At 40.5% G+C, this 25,316-nt stretch overlaps 1 protein-coding gene across 5 annotated transcripts in view; it reads left to right on the top strand.

Annotated features, from left to right (window-relative positions):
* The window catches only part of bahcc1b (BAH domain and coiled-coil containing 1b), an 87,754-nt gene that overhangs the window by 28,769 nt on the left and 33,669 nt on the right, over positions 1–25,316 (top strand). For 3 of the 5 annotated variants that reach the window (XM_088283850.1, XM_088283853.1, XM_088283851.1), the window contains one exon: positions 10,364–10,695. In XM_088283850.1, coding sequence (XP_088139976.1) covers positions 10,524–10,695 — 172 coding nt within the window. In that variant the 5' untranslated portion in view covers positions 10,364–10,523. Of the gene's footprint in view, positions 1–7,553; positions 7,826–9,435; positions 9,480–10,363; positions 10,696–25,316 lie in introns of those variants that run through there. The other 2 variants (XM_088283848.1, XM_088283852.1) reach the window with 2 other exon arrangements.

Here is a 25,316-nt window from a genome sequence, read left to right as displayed (position 1 = left end):
GGATGAGCCAGTAAAGAAAGCACAGAACATGATGCAAATCTTAGTTGATTTTTTTTTTTAAATATAATTTTTTTAAAAAAAGACTCAGGCATTCTTAATGATGCTTCTATTATCAACATTATCACAGGACTAATAATGCACTATTCAGAACTGTATTGCTTCACGCCGGGGTAGAAAAGTGCAAAATCCGACTAACTTTTATCCGACTGGTGGATTTTGGTCAGACCAAATACCCCATGCTACATTTTTGAGAGCATATCAAACGTTTTAAAATTCCCGATAATCTGATTGAGGATTTCCAGATTATTTTTAACCTTCTGTACAGTCAACATGGTGACTGAGCAATTTCCTTTCCTCTGTAGCGGCGGATACATTTCAGTATAGTTCAGTTGTATTTAACTTGTTGGTGCAACACATTTGCACTTTTGTGTTTGTGAAATATTTTCTGATGTGGATTGCATTTTATTATTATTTATTTATTTTTAAAGCCCATCACAATTCATTTGTTGATTATAGTTCACCTGTATTTAAATTTGAAGTACTTGCATATCTTAATTTAGGTACAATACTTTTAAAAGTTTCAGCAATAAAGTATTTCCTTAGTTTTTGATGATCACTTACACCAATTATGCTATTGTACAACCACTGCTCTGTAGTCAAAGATTCCTAAAACGAATTTCTAATGAATCTAGCAAAGCACCGAGTGTGTTATGCAAAGCGCTTTTGTTGAAATAATTTAAAGAATCTTCCAAAGATGAGTGTTGTGTTGCACGGGGTCATGTGACCTTTTGACCCCATGGTGGCATACAGAGCCACCGTGCTAAACCCAACCTAAACATTCCTGGACATTTTAGAGTTTAGCAAAACATGTTTGTAATCTTCAGTTAAGACGCTTGAGTGACTTTTATTTTCTTTACATTTTCCCGCGGCGAGAAAATATTTGTGAAATTTCAGGAGCAGTCCGAGTTGGTCTGTCGATTTATGCCGACTAGAATTAATCACGTTTTTTTTTTTTATTTGATAATTAAAAAAAACCAACTTTTTACAAACACATATGTTTACTATGTAAACACAAGCAAGACAACACGCTATGGCCATAAATCCTCACGATAATTACAGCCTCTACCTGCATGTTTTGATGGCCCATAAATAGATGCCAGTGTCGTCTCCACACAGGCCTGGAGCTGATTACAGTCGGATATATATCTGCGTGACAGGTACTAATTTGGCGCCCAACCATTCCCCACGTTTTACCACCATCTATCTCTTCTTTTGGCGTCTTGCGTTTAGTCGCCATGTGCTTCTCTCCGTTTCATTTGTCTGCATGATCACAAGCAGCAGCAACAATCCCAGGAAAGGTCATGTTGTATTTCTGGCCAGTATTGTTTTTTCATGGTTAGGGTGACTGATATTTACAGCTCTGTCCACCAGAATACTTTTTTTTTTTTCCACTCTCGGAGCTTATTTTGTAGTCAAATGCGTGTCTTTTGTCTCACGAGATGGCCGCAACACCTTGAGAGCAGCCCCGCTCCCAAATCAACGGCTGTGTTTTGTAATTCTATCAGAAATAGGGGACGGCTGTCTTTCCTTGAGTGGCACCCGCGGAGACGGCTCGCCCCCATTTGGAGCTCGTTTAAATTCAGCAATGTTTCCCGTTGCTTGTGAATTATGACTCTTGCAAAGGGGTTCTTATTGGGACCTTTCAAAAAGTTTGGTCGTTTAATATTAAGGTCGCTGGCTTGGCACCTACTTTGGGTTAATTTTGCCATTTGCAGGTAATGTGCAGGAAATATTTTTATTCACCTACTTGTAGAATGTGTGTGTGTTTTTGAATGTCTTGACGTAGACCCGTGACAGAGGCAAAACATTTTTATATATAATTTTAATTTAACCATGAAAAAAATTGAGCAAGACCGCTTTCGCAAAGGTGATTTGCCCAAGAGGTCAGCGGCACACGTCGTAAAAAAAAAAAAGTGATAATAATAAGTGAATAACCAATTTTTTTACAATTAAAAGAAAAAAGTTTGGGGAACTCAACATTTCATGACAACAATCTTATAACATTTTAAATTGGGCATTTAAACAAAATATTTGTAGTTTTGCACGTGACAAATTGGCTTTCCCGTATTTTCACCAAATAAGAGTTTACCCAACGAATTCTCCCCTTGCGTTGTCCCTCAACTTAAATATTTAAGTATAAACAAGTCGGCAAGTTGTTTTGGATTGGAGCAAACAACCAGCTTGCTTTGTTGTGCTAACTAACATTGTCGCCATCAATGTCAATAATTTATATTTTAAACCTGTTCCAAATTAAACAACTGTTTTAGCTCCAAACAATGCAATAAAAAAAACAATTTTTTTCATTATTATTTTTTTAATTTAATAATGCATGCAGCCAGCAACTTCATTGCCAACATATACTCACCAGTCACTTTATTAGGTACATCTACACAATCTACATCATTTTGTAATTGAAGTTGCGGCCACTGGCTTTATTGATAGCCCAATTGCACTTGTGATGTTATGGTTGCATACAACGGCAAAATATGAGACACCCCTCTCAATAAGATGTGCATTTTTGCACTAATGGAAACTACAGTGGGTAAAAGTCATTTTTAGAACTATACTTTAACTCAAATGTGCTTCCTTGAGTTGCCCGGGACATGCACGGGAAGGAGTCTTGCAATGGGGCTGGAGTGAGGAGAAGAAGAGCAAGGAAGGACCCTATAGAATAAAAAGACGCGAGGGCAAGGCGGAAAGTGTCAGTCAGGGACGCTTCACTGCTTGAGGACAATCCTAGTGCAGGACCGCTCTGTTTCAAGAGCAATCAGTCAATCCGCATTAATTATCCCCCGCGACCCCTCCCTCAATCGCCCAACCACCCCCCACCCTCGGCACGGGCTCAGGGAGGCAGAAACACACACACACACACACACACACACACACACACAACCCCCACTTTTCAGTGAAAAGAACCTACAATAGCTATTAAAAAAATAAATAAAATTCAGACCATAAATGGAACACATTTTCTGTTTATTGAATGCTTCAAATGATGATGAGGACAATTGAGGGGGGGGAAAGGAAAACAAACACATTTTTTGACCTCCTGAGACATGTAAAATTTGGGATTCGGTGGTTATTTCTCATTTTTGGAAATGAGTTTGGAAAAAACATCATGTCAGGAATAAAATGTCCACATGGCAGCCACAAAAGAATAAAGCAGTTTTTTTTAGCAGCATATTTTGAAATCACTTTTTATTAAGTGATTTTGTAAATGAGCAATTTTGTGGGGAAAGTAAACTTTGTGCTGTGCTTCAATTCTTATATGTAGTTGGCAAATTTTATTTTGACCAAATTATCAGACAAGTGAAAACATGTTCAAACGTGAACAAATATGTACTATACCGCCATTCCCATATGCGCAGATTTTAAATAATCTTTTCTCTAACAAAAATTCATGTTTTTTTTAATACATATCGATTATAATCCCTTTAATTTACACTGCTATATATTTTGTGGTTGCACAACACACATTGAACCAAATCATTTCATTATTCAGCATGCAGTGAATGGATGAAGTCAACTTTGTTTTTAAAGGATGTGCTTTTTTCACCTCAGGCCTGTAAAATTGTGCTTCGGGATTCAGTCTTAGATCTTTTTAGGGTTCAATTTTTGACCACCCTGCAGTTGCATTTTTATATATAGCAAATTATATACATTGCAAATTACATATATGCAGTCATGTACAAATGCAACGTTGTAGAATTCTCAACGCTATTTAAATAGGCAAACATGGCAACGATTATCTAATTACAGACCTAATAAATCTACTTTCCCCCCCCCCTCTACATTTTTCTGGAAATTACAGGTTCATATGTAATTAATTCTCCTATAACTTCTTCTTTGCTTTCTCTCTATGTGTTTGTGACTCATCTTGTGGTCTTACGGACATGTCGTGTTTTGTTTGGGCCCCGACCAAAGCAAATGAGACGTTCGCGTCTGCCTCGACTATTTCAGGCATTTGCATTTCCGTTTGTCACGACATCAAATTATATATAAATTTAAATGAATTATATGGCTGCGGTTTAAGTGTTTTATTCAGTTGTGGTTGAATTATTATTAGCGATGCAAAGAAAAAAAAGTGAACACGTGCACTTCCTAATCGTGGCGTGTCCAAAAGCGCACAATATGCAAAGCGGTTGAAGAACAATATCGAGCTTCTTAAATCGTCGATGGAGCGCATTAGAGGACGAGAGAATCTCAAGCAGGCCTACGTGACTCACTTTTAAAATCGGGAATCCTTCGTCCACTAGTGCAAAGTTTTGGTGGGACCCCCTCGCGCTTGTCGGCTCCTCCCGGTTCCGCTTCGCCGTGCTTTCCTCTCCGTTTCCTCAACGCAAACTTGTTGTTGTTGCACCGAGCTCCTCTACATTTCATACGGCGTGTAATTTGCCCCCTTTTTTTTACCGCATTCCCTTTGATTTAGTCACTCTTGACTCCTTTTGCTCTGGGGGCCAACGGGGGGATGGGGGCGCCTTGAAACCGCTCCTCCTTATCTCCTTTCATCGTTCGGCGCGGGTCGCCTTGAAACCGCAGGGGCAGTAATTGCTTTTTTCAGGCAGCCCAGTGCGGACTGGCCAGCAGCCAATCAGAGCCTTGTTTACACTCGCTGATGGACAGCGCCGTGGCAGCGCGCCAGCCAATCAGAACGCGTGTAAGGGGCCGGAGTCGCGTTAACCGTTCAAGTGCCAGTGTAAACAAAGCCGGACTGCATCGTGTACTGGCCCGTAGCAGCTCATATATTTCGACGTGGAAACATAAAAGGCCGTATCCTTCCACTTTTAATGGGCTAAATTACTCAAGGATAGGGAAAGCTAACCCCGAGGACAGTCGTGGTGAAGGCAGCTTGTGTGTGTGTGTGTGTGTGTATATTTATGCGTTTGCGTATGTGTGTGTACAATCAGACAGATATCAATCCATAAAACAGCAAAATTCAAATTATATGTTCAAATCTTAAAAATACAGATGGACCCATCTATCTCCAATGATCAGAGGTACTTTAGTCAAACTTCAGACATATTGTGAAAGCCTTTTTAAAACAAAACAACAACAACAAAAAGACATGTAAAAAGGTTGCAGACTCCAAAATGTCCTGAAATACAAAAGTATTTTTTTCCCCATTACTGTCAATTATTTACAAAAGTGGTTGGGTTAGATGGCATTAGATGACTTGGCACAATGGGAAAAAAAATCTGAACCGTAAAGTTTCCCTCTTTTATTTACCTTGATAGTGCTTTTACTCTAATGAAAAATAAGATGGCTCGGCTTTGATGTCATCAAAATAACGCTAGCTTTGCTATATTATATTTCCTATAATAGCAACAAGTGACTAATGATTCTCAGTTAAATTAGTTAATGACAGCTGAAAAACTCTTACTTACAGCCGTCAACATTTGTTGTATTGTGTGTATTTATTTTTTACATTGATTATAAGAATCATCTTTGTCTAAGGTGCAACGATGAATGTAGTTCAGTAAGATTAACATGTTTGTTGATACTGTAGGTGAACTATTCATTTAATAATACATTCTTTACTCTGGTGGTGCTTTGAAATTGCGCGCAATAAAAACAATAATTGTTTAGATTTATATAGTGCCTTACAAAGGATCCAAGGATGCTTACTCATGGGGCTAATTAACATGTTGAGTAGGTCAGGGGCGCCATGATAGCGGAGGAGTCGTCGTAGCGTTGGCCACTGACTGATAGGCGGCCGGCTTGACAGCAAACGGCAGCTTGATGGAAGATTTTTGGTGAGGTCCGACTGGCAGGTGGGGCTCATTGCGATGTTGATGCCTGAGAAAACAGGGTGGTAAACTGCTCAGGATGATGCAGAGAAAGAAGAACCCTTTTGTTTACCTCTCAGTGTGGAGCAGTACATCGCAGGAAACACACTACAATGATGAACATATAGTATTGTAAAAAAAAAGACATATTATACCCAGGGAATAAAATTTGGGTCATAGTTTATTACTTCATTACAACTGCCATTTTTAATGATTTTTAAAAATTATTATTATTGAATTTTATACATAATACACAAGCATAGTAAATTACAGAATGCTATATCTCTTGTTAATTGTAGTTAAAAACGTGTATTGGATTGCATTTTATATACAAATCCAATATGAAGTAAATATAAATGGGGAAAAATCCCTAAATGTAAAAAAATGATGAGTAGCAGATAGATGACACACAAATTAATAAGTTTAAATTCTCAGTCATGGTCATAGCAATAAAAAAAATGTCTCAAGAAGAAATTCGCTGCTTGTCACTATACGTCAGTGCATAGACAGAAAAACAGATGATACCGTATTTGTAGTAAATGAAGAATTTTCAAACCACTTCATAGAAGAAAAAAAGAATAGAATACAACTTTGCTATTGTTACAAGGACAGTAAAAAAAATCAGGTGGCTTCTCCTCATACTTCGCACCATTGTATGTAAAAATAAAAGATCCAAAACACAATTGTTAACAGGATGCACGATTTTCATGTTTGACAGTGTGTACATTTATGATACAATAGTACCCGATTGAGTTACTTATTTACATTTAATATCTGAATTATATGAAATGAGTGAAATTGGCTAATTTACCAAACCCGACCAGATGGTTGGACCTGCAATTGCCGCTCTGTGTCATCATTTAGTGTTAAACTCATTTTCATTGTGGGCCTTAGGGTACTTCTATTTTTTTTTAAACAAAAAATGCAATATAAAATAAATAAAAAAATCATGCAATAGCGGCAAGCAAATATTTCCAAATACCGTACAACTAGTGTCTAATTTATGATTTGAGAAACTCAACTCAGCTTTGGGAATTTGGTGCAAAGACAAAATGTGTGAAGATGAAAAAAATTGCAACTTTCAAGCACGGGGAAAATAATCTCCACAAGCAATAACATTTTATTCACCATTAACAAAAACATGGGCCACATTACTGATTCCCTGGGCCAGATCTGGCCCCCGAGCCTTAGGTTGACACCCATCATGCATTATATAGTCAACATCCAATGAGAATGAGTTCTCCGAAACGCTATAGACGACGATGCAATGTTTAAACTAGTCGAGAAATAAGCAAGGCCTCTTCGTACTCGTGTCCATGCAGTGCTCAAAGAAGGGCTTCAAATCAAACCCTGAGCCATTTCCCTCCTCCGCTACAGCAGTATGCTCATTGGCTCGGATAGGCAGCCAATGGTGACGCGTGTTTACCGACGACGGGCCTGGGGGGGGTGCTTGTATATGCGTGTGCTTGTGTGTGTGCGTGTGTGCGTGCGCGTGTGTGTGTGTAGAGAAACCTAGGGTGGGGTAAGGGCGGATGGAGGAGGAAGGTGCGGTGGTATTGCAGCGGGGGGCGGGGGGGGGGGGCTACCTCACGGGCACGCTTTCACATTGTCGTCCTCAAACCAGTAGGCGCGCGCGTTCACCCTCCCCGTACACAGACTCCCCCCTCCTCCTCCTCCACCCCACCCCTCCTCCTCCTCCCGGCGTGTCTGAGTCCCCGGCTGCATGAACGAGTCTCGATTCACTACAAGCCCGAACTTCTACGGCGCGTCTGTGCCATACCTCCAGTGAGCGCACAGCACAGTGTGCAGCAAGCAGCAGCAACAGCAGCCGCAGCAGCAGCATAGGATGTAATCAATCCCACATGTTTCATCTCGGCGACTCGGGGATTTTCACTTTGCATGATTTTTGGGGGTTCGTCTGTGATACTCTTCCTTTTTTGTTCAGTCACCACTCGCCAGACAAGGGATATAACTTACCAGTAAGTAGCAAATGTGTGTGTGTTTTTTTTAATAGATATATATATTTTTTATCATCACTAATATGGGACTCTTAGCTGGCTCGCCTGCTCGAAACGTTTGAATGCGTTTTTTTTTTAAAGCAGACTAGGATGCATTGTGTTTGAAAATCAATTTAACACAATATGTAGTTGGAGATGAAACTTATTGACTTTGATAGTGTTTTCAATGTGTTTTTTTTTAACTACAAAACAGAATGTGCAGTTGCCTAATGCAGATTTCTTCTGATGTGCCACTTTTGGACTCTTTACACTTTTCAAGCTTTTCTGTCTAATTCGGTCATTTATTTTTTTAAAGAAAATTATATATTGTATTTCTTAGACATTTTACTTGCTGTTGTGTTCATATATGGTTTTTTTTTTTTGGGGGGGGAGCCCTACTCCAAAATAAAAGACCCCCTCACCACCCTCCACCCCATGCTCCATCCACCCCCGATGCGAAGGCTGTGCTGACGCCGGGTTTCCTGCACCTCAGCTCGGCTTGTGTCTTCCCGTTTAACCGGCCCCCTTGAACGCCCTGGATTTAGTGTCGCGGTTACGCGTTTTGACTTGACTTTATTGCCGAATGGTTGCAAGTAATGGCTTTACATTTTAACTCGGGCCACTTCGCAATTTAATGCATTTTCTACCGTTTTGTCCAAAGGTTTAGTAAATTGTAGTTCGTTTCGCATTCCGCTTTCGTGCATGTGGGTGCATGAGCACGGTACCAGATACAGATTTTTGTCACTTTTACTCATCTTGACGCTTGTTGACTTTTGTTGCAATTATTTATCTGACAATAATGTAATAGCAAAGGTTTGTGAGCGTGTGTGTGTGTGTGTGTGCGTATTTCAGTGTGTGTGACGGGGAGGCGTGTGTGTATGGAGTCCGTGGCAGTCTGTTGAGTCCTCCCGACCCACACACACACACACACATGCACACCCCGACGTACATTGCTTCCAAATGGTCATTTTCTCTGACTTTTCTGTGCGACATCCACTCCCGCCGATGTTTTTGCGTGGCCGTGCAATAACACGAGACATAGATTCCGCTTGTTCAAATGTAGTCCGAGTGGCTCTCTGTTTACGAGAAACGTAAACACAAAGACGTGTGTTTACGGCTCAGGAGGCAGAAAAAAAAACTGAAAACGTATAGAGTGATGTCAGAGGATAGTTGTTTATGATCGCTGTCCCGTGGAGAAAGACCATTGTGTCGAACCCACGCAGGAGCAAAGGAGGGTCCATTTTGCGCTCCTGAAGCGGGCCCACAATTTCTTGCTCTTGTGATCACATTTGTCGTTTTCCACATGCAAATAACAGTAAATCATTAAAATATGCTTTGAGTTGAATATTTCAAACGTGCACCACTCTCGGAGTTTTTTTTTTTTTTTACACGTGCATCTACTTTACAGTACCGACACGCATTAAGTTACGCAACTTCAAAAGTGCCCACTTCGACCTAAAAAGTTGTCTGGTGCATGCTTGTGTTATTTAGCATAAAAAACATTTGATTCAGTCCTGAACCAGAATTGTTTTCTTTGTTCTTCGGTTCCTGGGAGGTTCTATCAACAGCTCTAGATGGACACTGAAAGGCCCAATAGATGACTCCCCATCTGAGCGTCACAGGGAGCCCTATTTAAGTAAATGACCCGGGCTATAAGGCATACATATAAAGTCGATGATTTCCTACTATTTCACTGTTTATTGCCACGCTCCCCATCGCAGCGAGGCATAAAGGTGATTTGATTTGTGATTACACTGCTTGCTGCGTGTGTGCTGCACACACATGGCATTTGCCACCACGTTGATGGAAGTGTCCGTTTCATTGATGTTGCCATACAAGAAACAAGCACAGTGCAGCTACTGGGAAAAAAAAATAAATGAAATGTGTTTGAGGGAATACACGCCATAAATGAATTTATAAATTAAAATAATACAGAAAGCACCACTTAATTTTTTTTTCTTATCGTTTTCGTCCCTTTATGACAAGCGGGAGAACAAATGTAATTTTCTCAATGTAAACTAAATTACGTCTGAGCATGATGAGTGGGGGGGGGGAGTAACATTTCAGAATAATGATCATTTCGACAATTTTGTATACATATAATAATATATACATATCTGCATGCTGGCCCAGATTGTTTTCCATTTCTGGACAATCCAAGCCGGGTTGGGGCTCGAGGGGGGGGGGGCGTTATTTATATGATAGATGCATGCACGAAGCTTATAGTGTGCGGCACTAAGGGAGGGGGGCAAAATAGACATTGCAAGCTGGGGCCAAATGTTGCTCACAGGACGTCAGCTCACCTTTCTCCTGCAACAAGATGTTTCTCATTGACGTTAGTGCGCGTAGCGTGTAAATGTAGCCCCCCCCCTTCCTCAAAAGTGAGATCTTTTTCATTTTGTTTATCGCGTGAACATGAGCAGCGACTGTATGTCAGTCGAGTCTTTTCTGCATGGCTCCATCCCAGCTTGACTCATTATTGTCAGAGCTTTGACGTGTCTCCTGCCTTCTCCTTTGTAGGAGATGACGGGGACTCACTTTCCACCCTGCCAAGCCAAAACTCCGCTCAATGCGAGCGGATCCCGAAGTTCATAAAGGGGATTATTTGCATCTGGGCGCCTGAGACCTTCGGTGCCTTCGGATTTGACTTGGGATTTGGGATTTATCGCTTCTCGGCCGGATGGAAAGCCGTGATTTCGCTCCTCCGCACCACCTCCTGACGGAGCGGAGCGCGCTGGTGCACAGCGCCGCGTCTCGGATGGCGCCGGGCGGCCACAGCGCCGTGCAGCACCCGGCTCACTTCCAGGCGAGGAAGTACTACTCATCCCATCTCTCCATGGCTCCGCACTCAGGTCAGTTTTGCACGGAATTGAATTGTTTTCTCCTGGACGTGAATGCAAAAAAAAAAGAGGAATAAATAGATTCAAATAAGTGCAAAGCAAACTTTTGGTACGTTGAAGATCTTCGACAGAAAAAGACATCTGTTTGTGTGACTTGGTTGCTTGTCGTCAGGCTGTTGGAAAGACGGCTCATCTACTTTGTAGTTAATTAATTAATTAATACATCCCACATCATATTTTTAGTCCATTTCCAAAACACCCATTTCTCACACGCGTGGATTAAAAAAAAGGTTTTCCACTGGCATAATCTTGTCATACATTTATATGATTCATCAATTAGTAAAGTACTCATCATTGTCATTCGATGTAATTAATTAAGATTGGGTAATTCCACTGCTTACACCTCCCATTAAACGACAAATTAAGGCTATTAACCGCGCCCGTCCCAGTGCACGAGGTGTTCACGTGAAGGTTTTGGTTCGGTTCTGGTGGGCAAATGTGTGCGTAAGTGGGGGTGCTCTGCCTAATGGAGGTGCGGGTAATACCAGAAAATCCGGTTTCTATATTGAGCGTCGACGTGACGGGGTGCGAATGGGTTGACAGTGCATGCATTAGATTTAACAAGTAGCTTTGGTATCCTGTCTCGATGGGGGGGGGGGCGCAGGTGGGGGGATGGGAAGGTACCTCCTGTGTGCTCATATCCGCGTGTAAAGGTGTTGGGAGGGGGGGGGGAATCCGACTTCAAATCATATAAGCGTTTAAGTACTGCGATTAACTGGATGTACGTGAATGTGTCTGACGAGAGACCTCATTAATTAACGTTTGCAAATGCAGCGGATTTTTTAAAAATGGACCAAGACACTCTCTCATGTAGACCTGCTGTATGGTATGGATGCACTTAGCTCATCTAATTTGCATATGTATTAGTTGTTAAGACACTCCAAATCATATCTGTCTGTCTGTCTGTCTGTCTAGTGAATGGGATCTTTTATATACATGGCCCATGTTATTCAATTAACCATATTTATACTTATACATGTATACCAGCATACATATTTGCATATGTATGTGTGTGTGTGTGAGTTCATGTGTATATGTACATTTGTATGTATGCACACTCACATGTATATTTTTTCTCTCATTCGCTCTATTGTTTTAAATAAACATCCTTTTTTATTTTTATCTGACATTTCAGATTTTTCAAAATATGTGTCATTGAATATGACACGAAAGTGACACGTTAGTTTAAAAATAATGTGCCTTCAATTTACGAACGTCTATTTAATTTTAATTCATGATGAATTAAATGTTGTTGTTACATTATGCATTGCTCTTATGTAAGACCCGCGTTATGGTGTAAATAATAATTATAATAATAATTTAATAATCATTATTCACTGAATAATTTCATAAACCACGCCATGTGGACTTAGTGCGTGGCATAATATTGTAAAATTTACTATTCAAATGTACTGTATTTCTCCTGTTTCAAATAAAACTACCACCCCCCCAAAAAAAAAAAAATCCCAGCAAAGCATTTATACATGTAAAATGGGCTTGTTTAAAGTAACACACTTCTAACCTGCATAACGCTTTAACCAGATTATTCTGCACAAAGACTGATAGCGCCGCTCGCTCACATGCATTATGGTCCAATTTAAAGTTGATTCTGTAATGTCGGAGGGGGAGAAAGCATAGTAATGCTGTCTGATAATGCTATTGAAATATATTCAAGGGGGCCTCTCGCTGGGTCTCAAGGTGCATGACACTGTATTGAGCTCGCAGATATTCAGACTCTCCATGCATGTCTCTGATGGGCTTTTGACTGACATGACGGGCATAGAGGATTGCTGTTTTGACGATGGGGGTTGCCTATATGTGCGTATTTGCTTGGAGGTGAGTTTTTTTTAAGGTGTGTGTGTGTGTGTGTTTGGAGAGGGGGAGTGTTATACCTTTTGTGCCTGCCCCCCTTGGAGATTTAGCAAGCTGTATGCCTGGCTCCAGGCCTTGACTAAAGGGGTAGAGTTGGCCATACTGGGACAGGAGGAGGAAGGGCAGCGTGTGGAAAGCATCCACACAATTCCTACCATCTTCCCCCTTTTTTTTCGAAAAAAAACCCCCAAAAACATCTAATTGAGTGTATGGAAAAAAAATGGATCCCACCCCTGGAAAAGCATGCAATCCATCAATTCTTCTGAAGCCTCTTATTTAGATCAGCATGGTGTCTGCTTGAATATCGACACGCTTGACAAGGTGATGGAATGATGGTCGCATACCAGCGCCCCAAGCCCCCCCCCAATTTGATAAAACCCCCTAATGATATTACGCAGGCGTTCTGATTACTGATAGGAGCGATGGGAAGAAAGCCTTTGTCTCTGTCTTCCTCGCTGCCCCCTCATTTCCTCCCCCTGTGCTGTTCTTCCAGTTTCTTTCTTCCCTTTTCTGTGTGGTTAGCCCTGGGCAGTGGCTGTGCAAGTGTGCGCGTGTGCGTGCGTGTGTGCGTGTGAAGGTTTAGCCTGCAGTAGCACAGGTGTGCAGTATTATGGAGGGCGTGGCGCAACTTGTCATTGAACAGGTGTGTTACTTCCCAGACAGCAGTTTTGTTTACATGGCCGTGGATGTGTGGGAGAGTGCGTGTGTGACCTACTAAGACACGCACACCCACGCGCACACACAAAGGGAAGCTTTTTGTTGCAGCTGCACACACAGACGCACATCCGAAGCCGCGTGCACGCTTTGAAAAAGTAATAAACCATAATCGCAATGTTTCTGTAGGAGCAGATAACCTCTCCATCACCTCTCTCGCCCCCCCCCCCCTCTCTCTCATTCTTGCCTCTATTGCCCCCCCCCCTTCTCCTGCCCTCCAACGCACACCTTCGCTCCTCTGCCGTCTCCTCGTGCTCGGTCATGTTTGGGGTGCGCTTCAATTCACTGTTCCTCCACGGCGAATGGACTGGTCATTGGTCTTGATCCCGATGTCTAATTGGGACAAGTTTTCTCAGCGTTGGTAGTCAAGGGAGCACAAATGAGACGCACCCTTTTATTCTTCGACTGACACACACGCTATAAAATTAAATAAATAATTTGGATGAACTCAAAATGTCTAGTCTACAAATTTAGATTCAATTTTAAATTGGGGAATTCAACAAAATATTTAAAATTTTACTGTTGTGAAAATTGTCCTTCCCCACATTTATCAACAAAGAAATAAGAGTTGACGAAACTCATCTGTACCTTATATTGTCTCCCAATTTAAAGATAGCAGGAAAAACAACTGAGCAAATTGTTTTGAAGCAAGCAACTTGCTTGCTTTGTTGTGCGAACGAGCCTTTTAAAGTTGATGCAAATGAAATGACTCTTTCAGACCCCCCGCCCCCCCAAAAAAATACAATTTGTGTTTTTCGTCGTCCGCCCAAACCACGTGACTTGGGAGTAGCGCTCAATGCACGTGTATTGTTTGTTACTATGAGTCAGCTAAAGTGAATAGTTGTGGACTATCGTACAAAGGAGACGAACAGGCTGGTAAAAAATGAATGAGAATGCCAATGAGGGAGGGATGGCAGAGGGAGTGAGGAGGCTGAATGTTTCCACCTGGTTGGTAATCCAGTCGGATTACAATCGCTTGACGGCACCCACCGGCCGCCATCCCCGTCTCCTTGGGGCTGGCGTCTCCGCCGCCTCTCAAGAGTGACAGGAAGTGAAAGTGAGAGAGAGAAAGGGCGAGAGAGGTGTGTATGTGTGAGATGAGTCAGCAACGGATGAACGTCTGAGACAGGCCGGGCTCGTCTCGACTGTGCCCAGGGCGCGGGGGGCACTTCCCGGGTGCGGCGCGCAAGACGACCCCCCGTGGGGAGGAGACAGCTGGTGGAGGCTGCAGCCAGCTGAGCTGCCATTGGATGCGGCAAACTGTCAGCTCACTTCTGTTCAAACATACTGTACATATTTGTTTGTTCGTTAGCGGGATTATGCGTAAGCTTCTTAACCAATTTCAACAAAAACTTTGTGGAGTGTCACGGCGGGAGATGAGTATATGGAGGTGTACAATCTGGTGCTTATTCAAATAAGGATTGTTTTGCCTTATCTATTGTGTGCTCTCTATTTTACATAACGTCTCACTGCTTGGTGGTGAATTTTTAATTCGTTAATCGAATTCAAATCGACGTCTCGATGTGGTAGGATCCAATTTTCAAATCGCAAAGGCTGCAGTTATAAGGGAAAAAATGAAACTTGCTTCTATATTTTTGAATATTTATTTATTTATTTATATATTTATTCATTTATATGTTTGTATATTCATTTATTTATTTATTTATTTATTTGTACAGTGTCTAGGAAAGTTCAGTGCTTAAGAAGCGTACTCCACATGTATGTTTAAATATTTTAAAAAACATGAAAACCTGAAGCGATAAGGCCACAGGCGTTTGCGTTTATTTTAGTGTAAGCCTAGCCTATAAAACCAAAACATTATTGAAATAAATAATTTATTTTATTTGTTAATATATATATATATATATATATATATATATATATATATATATATATATATATATATATATATATATATATATATTTATTTGTATACTGTGTGTGTGTATGTATATGGTTTTACTGTATCCTTTATTATGATTTTACCTCTAGTGGGTGGGTCTGTCACATATCCCCCGGTGATTCCCTCTCTCCTCACAATTCATTTACACAAAGAAAAAAAAATAATGAACCATGAGTTTGAACATAAATCACGCCGCATAATGTGCCACTTATGTGCATCAAATCGAGATGACCAGGGTAATAACGCCACAAACCGAACTGTCAGCCCCCAAAGGGTCACATGAATGAAAGCCCACTGAAATACAATTCTATATTGAGCGAAAGCCTTTTTGATGTCAAAGTCTTGAGTGAGGAGCATGTTTGTTCCCAGGCACGTTTGCTTGGAAGACAGAAAGACTTTTGTCCGGCCTCCAACTCTCATCCAACATGTGAACAGCTGCTTATTGTCTGCGGTGGTGATATGAAGGGAGTCGGGCCCACTCGGTTTCAACATCTCGGGGCTGTGAACGCACGCCGCCATCTGATGATTTGGCATGTGAATGGAAAGTGCCAGACTCTCTCTGTCCATGTGCTCCTTTTCCGCTCTCACCCCCCCCCCCCCACCCCCACACCGTGTTCCCCACTTCTCTCACAGGCCAGACCTCCCCTCCGCCCCGTTCCTCTTGCACCACATGCTCGCCCTTCCTCCTCCTCCTCCTCTTCTTCTCCTTCTACTTCCCTCTTTCACTTCCCCTTCGCTCGCCGTTTTCTCCTCTCTCCTTCGAGTGGTCCTCGAGCCTCCCTGCTCTTCCTCCTTCACCTCCTCCCCATACCTCCTCAATTGACACCCCCCACCCCGAAACACACACACACACCTCTTACATGTGGCTCATCTCCATCTAACCCCACGCATATGCCCGCGGTCTCCTCCCGGTTGGAAGCAAAGCGCCTTCTCTCAGCTCTCCTCCGATTTCAAATCAATTTCTCTCCTCTTCCACATTGCCTCATATTTTTTCTTTGGTGGATTTCCATTGCCGAATTGCACATGGCCACTGGTGGAATGCAACAAAGTGCACCAAAATGCTGGAATGAAATAATTTGATCTAATTTGACATTTATGTGAGAGCAGTTTGGAGAAGTTATAATATTCTCCAGTGCCATGTTGGGATGAGTTTTGGTGTAGGAGCACCATCAAATGACTTCAGAGAGAATTGGAGCTGTGATTGTTTTTAAACCTTAAAAATTGTTGTCTGGATGAATGGAGACAAACAGTCCAACCTGCAGGTGCTGTATGCAGTTTTTGTGAAATGTTAAGATATAAAGTATTTTTTTTTTGTGGCTATAAAGTAATATTTTTTTGACCATTCATAGGACTACTTTAGTCATCTGTAGTAAGTCCAAAATGACTTCTTTTTACATGTAATGTAAATGTATATTTTTTTTAAGTATAGGTCAAGTTTTTACTTTTTATTGAATTTTCAGATCAATATTTCCAGAATTTCTCTAAACCACAAGAGAAAAATAAGAATATATATATATATCTATATATATATATATATATATATATATATATATATATATATATATATATATATATATATATATGTGTGTGTGTGGGTGTGCTCTTTTATAAGGCAGCACTTTTAACATCTATTTTTCAACAAGTTCCCGATGACACCTTTACCTATTTTGCTTCATAAGTTCAGACATTTTCTTGTAAGATTATAAGAATACATGAAAGTGACGTAAGGCCTGAAAAATCCAATCTTTCAAAGACCGTGCTAGTTGTTTATTTACAAATGCAATACAAAGTGTTTTTTTTTGTTTGTTTTTTAATGTCGCTGCTCTTTCTGATATGAAAGTGCCGCAATCAGTGAAAAATGTGAGTGTGTGTGTGTGTGTGTGTGTATTTGCAATCACAATTTTATGGGCTCTTGTCTTTGTCACGGGGGGTCAAAGCAATCCCCCTGCTTACGCTACGTGACCGAGGGACGACATTAGTTTGCGCGGGGGAGTGCCGAGTGGGGTATGATGTCACAGCCCCCTCGCCACACTCACCGCCGTCTTGAAAAGACGCACACACCACAAAACGATCACCTTATCTCAGTCGGATGACACCTGAGACTGGCCGGCCCTTTTTTTGTGGTTGTTGTTTTTTTTTTTTTTTTAATCCACCTCAAGGTCACATTTAGGGGCCTGACTCACGGACACTCGAGTGGACTTGTTTGATGCTTTTCTTGTGTTCCGCCTCTCTCCTTCATTCATTTCAGCTGTTTGCCCCATTCATATTATAATAGCTTCCATTCAAGCGGGTCTATGTCCAGTTTGTTTTGCTGTCAGGGGCTCAGATGGATGGAGGAGGGGGGGAGGGTCGCGCGTGAGGTTCACGCGTGAGGTTCATCTGGAGGTGAGGATTAAAACGCATCCCCCGATCGCTGGAGGTTTCTTCATCGTTGTACCGTCATGCAGACGGAACAGATTGGTGTGACAGACAGGTAGATATTAAATAGGTAGTACGTCGTCGTGTGCGTATCAGTGTTGGGGAGTCTGAAATAGAGAGAAGCAGCTGTGTGGAACAGCATGGATCGTTACACAGTGACACACATGAAAGCATTAAGTATATTCAGGAGCCTTTGTTGAATATACATGGAGCTGTGCGTGTGCGTGTGCGTGTGTGTGCGCGCTCTCGCACAGGCTGCGACTAGTGAGGGAAAAAACAGCTAGAGAGAGCAGAAAAAAAAAAGATCAACAACAACAAAGATCCGTCATCAGTCATTCATGGCTAATCAGTCTCACGGGACACACACACACACACACACACCCACACACACGCAGCCGAGGTCCTAATCCCAACGGGGCTCCTTGTGCCTCTACGTGTGCCTGTCTAAATTTTGGATTGGGGCTGATTAAAAGCGAAACTCTCCTCTTGCGCATGTGTCTCGCAGCCTTTCTCCCCTTTTTTCCTCGCCGTCTTTCCTCGCGCGCCGCTTTGATTGCCGCTAAAGTGTCTGTACTTCTTCTTCTTGTCTCTTTAATAACCGCCCACTGCCTTCCTCAGTTGTTTTGATCTGTGTTTTTGTAATGTTTGGAAGCGTGTGCTTGAGGTATGGAGTCTGATTTTTGCCTATACACACACACACACACACACACGCACACGTGGTTTGTGAATGCGTGTGTTTGTGAAGAAGTGCCTATACTTGATTCAAATCATCTTTTATCCTTTCCAATATTTTTGCCTTATTTGGCAAAGCCGGCTAAAAAGTCACGTTATCTATATTCAAAACGTGCATTCAGAAAAAAAAAAAAGAAAAATTGGAATGAAGAAGTGTGGCAAGCGGGAAAGTATTTCTCAAGCAACACATCTGGTTTGCTGATCAACGCTAAAATGGAGGGAAGTTTACACTTTTTTTTTTTTTGAACGTGGAAATTTTGGGACTGTTACATCGTGTTGAGGAAATGTTCTCTTAAATCTGTTTAATAGGCACTCGCAGTGAGTAAGTGAAGCTTCTCGCTTAATGGCTTGCAGTGTATAGAAGAGCCCATTATCACAGTATGGAGACGGATAAATATACGAAGCACGTTACTTTGAATTTGCATATATGAAATAATGGGACTGAAAAAGTACCCACATTTTTTTTTTTAATATATTGTGTGTTTCCCGACGCTTTCTTATCTCTAAAATGCTAACTTGATGAATCGGTTAATTGTTAAAGTAGCGTAAAGGAACTTTGGAAGGAAGTTTGCTCTTTGGCTCTGGTGCAAAATGCTAAAAACAACTCGGTGCCGTATTAAACAACCCCGAACAATATCGTATTGTTCGGTGAATTGTTGCTTGTCATCACTGAGCATAATTTTTTTAATTTTTTTATAAAGGCAGCGATGTTGTTTGAGTGTTCAAGTGTGCCCAATTTTGTGGCTAAGGTTGATTGTGTGAGGCTTTGAAAGGGCATTAGTCGCATTGTTAGCCAGCGCTATCATTATAAGTTAAATATGTGCATATTTTTGCTGAAATGCAATTACCAAAACACATATTTTCCTTCCTGTGAAAGAGTTAAAAAAAAAAATTGCAGTGTGACTAAAACCATCAAAGTTTTTACTTTAAATTCTGCAATGCCTGAATATAATTTGGATTTTTGACTACACATTTTTTTTTAAATCTACACTGTAAAAAAAATAAAATAAAATTTTATTGTAAAAAAAATAAATAAATAAAATGTTATTCTTTTTTTGTAAAATGTGTTTTTTGTATTTTTTGGAACTTTCATTCTACTTTTTTAGTGTACACATAATTCAAACCAGTGATTTACTATAAAATTGCTCTCATTTAAAATTCATTTGTTTTCCTCCATTCCCTTATTCTTCAGCTCATCTTTAATTTCATCTCAATGACTCTCTCCAATAATCTTTTTTTTATTTTTTTTTATTCCTGTGTAAATATGACTGAAATGAAGGAATATGAGAAGGGGAGGGAAAGCCGCTCGGAAATAAGGTCACACTAGGTTATTCTCATCTCTCTGTCTTCATCACAGCCTCCAATCCTCTCCCCTCTCTGCTTGCTCCCTTGTTGCGCTCGCTGTCTGCCGATCCTCTGTCTTGTTTAGTCTCCTCGCACACACACACGCACACACCCGCACACCCCCGCACACACCCCGAGTACGCAAACACACACATGCATGCCTAGGCTGACACCTGCGTGTGGAGCCGTTGAGAGTCTAATTTAAGTAAAGTGCTTCTCTAGGAACCGCAACCCCTCAACTCACGATGGTGGAGGTTGATACGGAGCGGTGTGGTTAAGCACACACAGACACGTGTAGACACACACACACACACACACACACACATCTTGATTCAGTGATATTACGCCGTGACTGGGGTGACGGTGGCGATAGGATAGGTGAGAGTGGCATGGATGGCTTATAAGTAGTATTCTGTCATAATCATAATGCATATTTGACCCCCCCCCCCCCCCCCCTCGGGGTAATTGACCTATGCAGACATGGCAGGACGTCTTGCCCAAGGACACTTAAGCTGAGTGGATGCTGCCTGGCATTGGCACACTTGTTCGCCCCGGTCGATGGGGAGGGTCGGTGGGTGTTAGTTCCTCACTGCTGTGCCCGTGTGTTGTGTTTTGTTTCCACCCGAGAAGCACGATTTTATTGCATAACCGTCTTAATTAACAACATCTAAGAGTTAATTCCAACTAACCAAGACATTTTGAACCCACCCAGACAATTCTTGGATGAATTAGTGTTAGGGAGAGGTATGACAATCGATTCGTTGCTCGATATTGTGCTCTTATTTCTGGCAAGCTGATTTTTGATTCATTATGTCTTCAAGCAATTGAGGCAAAAATTTAGTGGACGACTCGGCTGTCATATTTCCACAAGAGTGGAAAATAAAGCTGGACTATTGCATAATTTCTCCATTTTGCCTTCTTTTTTCCCATGTGTCCTCATACACAGTATGGTGTGCAGTGGATAGAAAAAGTCTACACACCCCTGTTCGAATGCCAGCTTGTTGTGATACTATTTAAAAAAAAATAAAATAAAAAACACACACACATAATATGAAGATAAATCGTCTCAAAGCCTTTTTTTTCTTTTTTTTACTTTTTTGGACCTTTTTTGTTTTGTGCAAACATCATTGCTCGCTGCCAAAAGAAAGTGATGACGGTGGCAGCATCATGCTTTAGCGATGTTTTTTTTTTTTTTCAACTGCAACTGGTGTCTTCGAATTATTAACTGTTTTTAATAACAATTACGGCATTGTTAGCCCAACACCTTCTAGTTTACTGTTAGAAAACAGAAAAAAAGCCAGGAAAAGCCTTCTAGAACATCAGAAAATCATTTGGGGTTAGGCAGAGGCACTTTAAATGGTGGCAGGTGTGAGTTTGAATGTGATTATTTAATTCTGCCCACAGCCTCATCCCAGTTCTAGAAGGGTGTGTACACTTATGCAACCATGTTATTTGATAAATATTTTTTTTTTATAATCTTGAACAGATTTTGAAAAACTTCAATGGAGTTTCTCGTGTTAGTGGTTGCATTAATTGAGGGAGAATGAGTTCTGTCCTTTTTATTTTTAGCTCACAAAAACTTGTTTGAACTTGGTTGTGTAAACTTTTTTTTTTTTTATATATATCCGCTGTTTTTGCAAATGCCTAACGTTCACAATAAAAAACACACTAGTATAATTGAGCACTTCCAAAAGGAGACCAGATTTCGCCCCCAAAACTTTTGAAAACACACTTTGGTCCTTGTATGTTCTTGTACTTGTTACAAATCAGCTTTGCGAATGCTCGCGCCAGCTGACTCTGCAGCAATTTATTATCATTATTATTATTATTTTTTTTTGTGCGTGTGAAAATGTCACCGAAAAATGTGGATCTGTTATTCAACGAAAAGATTCCTGGGTAATGTTTGTACAAGAAAGAGAAGAGCAATTAGAGCGATATTTTCACACCAACTTCCAAAGTTTTCCAAGCTGTAATTTAAATGAGGAACACATGTTAAGGCATACGAGCGACGTAATCCAGCACCGGCGGACATGGCTTTAAATAGGGATTGTGCACTAATTAACTTGAAATGTGTCAAACTTGGATTGTGACGACCGGTGCTGGCTCTGCTCTCACCGACGGCTTTGCTGTTGGACCTCCAGGTGTAGCTCATCTCATCCGAGGCATCTCTCGCGACTGAGTGTATGTGAGCGTTCTGCGATTCGACCGCAAGGGTGTGGCAGGCATGTTGGACCAGAGAGGTACCAGAACTCCCAGAGCAAGCTTGCACACGAGCACTCGAGATTAAATTGCATTATTGACTCTTACCGAGCCATTCCTAAAAATATCTGTAACCTTATGCTTTGAATTCATGCGTGTGTGCGTGTGTGTGCGTGCGCATGCATACCAATTCAATCTGGTTTTGTATGACCCGTTCTTTCCAAATTCCCCTGATGTTCTTTGATACCCCCCTACAAGACCTCCTTTTGTACCCACCTTCGAATTAACCAGTGGTGGGCACTTTACGATCATAATTTCCAGCATAGTCTAATCTCTCCATTTTGTAATATTACAAATGTGTCAAATGGATTTAATTGTATTTTATTATTATTATTTAATTTAATTTAATTTAATTTAATTTAATTTAATTTAATTTAATTTTATTTTATTTTATTTTATTTTATTTTATTTTATTTTATTTTATTTTATTTTATTTTATTTTATTTTATTTTATTTTATTTTATTTTATTTTATTTTATTTTATTTTATTTTATTTTATTTTATTTTATTTTATTTTATTTTATTTTATTTTATTTTATTTTATTTTATTTTATTTTATTTTATTTTATTTTATTTTATTTTATTTTATTTTATTTTATTTTATTTTATTTTATTTTATTTTATTTTATTTTATTTTATTTTATTTTATTTTATTTTATTTTATTTTATTTTATTTTATTTTATTTTATTTTATTTTATTTTATTTTATTTTATTTTATTTTATTTTATTTTATTTTATTTTATTTTATTTTATTTTATTTTATTTTATTTTATTTTATTTTATTTTATTTTATTTTATTTTATTTTATTTTATTTTATTTTATTTTATTTTATTTTATTTTATTTTATTTTATTTTATTTTATTTTATTTTATTTTATTTTATTTTATTTTATTTTATTTTATTTTATTTTATTTTATTTTATTTTGTCCAATCATGTGTTGTCGAAAGTGCCCAGGGCCTTCAGAACCATGAGCAATCAGACTGTTTCTTGAACAAATCAGTTATGAGAGGGTGTGCGCACTTGTGCAACCACAATTTTGGATCATTGAATTTTACTTCCCCTTTCCAAAAGGAGTGTAGAGGTGTTACCTCCCATTCATGGTGGGAGAGGTTTTGAAATAATGTGTTCTGGTCTCATTGGAATCGGGGTGTGTAGACTTTTTATATCCCTTGCATATGTGTTAGGTCCTGCTGAAGGTGGTTGTACGTGTCATCCAAAAAGTCTGTGGTGAGGAATAGCAACTTTTTCCTTCTTACTCATATTTTGATGGAGCATTTGGTGGGTCACCTTTGTCTAGGGAAGACATTTTTTAAAAAGTGGCCTTTTCTGTTCATTGAATGCAGCCTGCGAGTCCGCTTTATGATTGATTCTTTGCTTTGTGTAATGACCAAGCAGTCCCGGCCAGCAGGTGATGCGTCTTGTAGGGGGGAGCCTGACGTCGACGGCGTGAGATCCGCCGTGGTGTGTGTGAGTGGAGAGACATTGTGCGTGTGTGCCGAGACTCCGGTCCGCAATCTGCGAGTCAGGCTTTGAGCTGCTGTTCATAGTCTGCTGATTTATGCGCCTCGCAGGGAAATCTCTCATTTGTTGCTCTTTCATCTCATTTTTTCTCCTCCACTCTCTCTCTCTCGTTCTTTCCTCCCTTCTCCGTCCCGTCGCTCTCTCTCGCACGCTCTCTCTCTTTTCCCCGTAATGTGATGCAGTGCAGCCGCTCGTCCCAGATGACACGCCATGCTTTGCCTGTGTGCCTCTCTCCCCGCTTACTCCGACATGAATGAGTCAAGAGGAATAGTTGATGAATAATAAGATAGAGCGGAAGGGAAAATGCTACGTGGATGTCGGCGAGCAAAAGAACTCCTTTTGCCTCCCGCGAACATATTCTTTGTAAGCACCGTTCAGTCCTTTATTGACACACTGAATGTGTTTGCATCCCCGGCGTGCGCGCGGATGTGTGTACGCACGCACGTGTCCGTCTTCGAGCCTACCGCGACCGCCTTGTTTGAGTAGCCCTGTCACTTGTGCAATTCTGGGGTGTCAAAACAGATCAGAAAGGTCTGGCTTGACTCCTGACACTAAATACAAACACACACACGCACGCACGGAGTCACACACACACATAGTCAGACACACACGCTGGCTCAAGGCTCAATGCCAAGGCCCTTGGTGGTTGGAGGCTTATGAAAGGGTCGGAATGACGAGAGGTTGCCAAGTGTACGGCAATAGGCGTAGCAGCCAAACTAACGAGAGTCAGAACCTCTGACACACACACGCACGCGCACACGCCCACTCACACAGGGAATTTACGGACTGGATGAGTCTTTCATTAGTGTCTCTGCGTGGGTGGGGGTGTGCGTGTGTGTGTGTTTGTGTATTTATTGATTAGCAAGAGTCCATTCAATCTATTGTTGTTTTCTTCACGCTCTTCTTTGGGTCAGAAGCTGCCTTTTTTTTTTTCTTTTTGTTGACTTGAAAATACTTTTTTTTTTCAAATGCATTAAATTTAGAAAAAAAATCAAGTACTTTAAAAAAATATTTAAAAAAATATTACCTTAGTTTGTATGTAAATGTCGCAGCTTCTCAAACTAAGAGAGGAACGCTAATCACTAAGCTAGCTTGCGCGAGTGGCCGGCTAGCTAGCGCGGCTCAATCTGCCCTTGCCCTGCCTCTTGTCTTTTTTTTTTTTTTTTAGATATGTTTTAAGTTTCTTTTTTTTTTTTCAGAAAATTGTTTTTCTCCAATTAAGAAAAGTAAACCTTTTGGGAGAAAAGGAACTTAAAACCTAAATACTGTCCTTCCATTGTGCCGAGCTACTCTTCGGAGTCGCTAACAATTCGTACATTTTAAAACAACTTCCCGAGAGACAATGTTGCTTTGTGATATCAGACTCATTCCTGTTTTGTCTTCCGTCTCTCCTCCTCTTCCGTGGTTCTCGTCCTCCCTCCCCTCCTCTATCGAATCGTGAGAAACCTTGGGACGATTGGGCTTGCTATCTTTCACCTCGCTGTTAGGTTTCACCTTCGATCTTTGCTCAGACGTGCAACACACAGGTTATTTATTTTTTTTTTTTTTGCCTGTGCACCTCTTTTTTGGTTGTTTTTTTGTTTTTGTTTCATGTCGCTGCAAGCAACACTCTGCACATATTCTACATGAGTAGTTTAAAATAAATGCGAGAAAAGATTTGTTGTCATCCAAAAATAAGACTCTAACCTTGGCTGCTTTTCATCATTTGACACCTTCTCTGCATTTTGCATTTAAAACATTTATCCTTGTATTGTTTTTAGACTGACAGCCTGCCCTCATTGAACCGAATTAAATTAAAATTTCCACT

Source organism: Idiotropiscis lumnitzeri, chromosome 20 (assembly GCF_059441095.1).
Source record: "Idiotropiscis lumnitzeri isolate Australia: NSW breed Sydney's pygmy pipehorse chromosome 20, RoL_Ilum_1.0, whole genome shotgun sequence".
NCBI classification, from domain to species: Eukaryota; Metazoa; Chordata; class Actinopteri; order Syngnathiformes; family Syngnathidae; genus Idiotropiscis; species Idiotropiscis lumnitzeri.
Note: the sequence above shows the minus strand (reverse complement) of the source record. Positions and strands in the feature narration are given on the sequence as shown.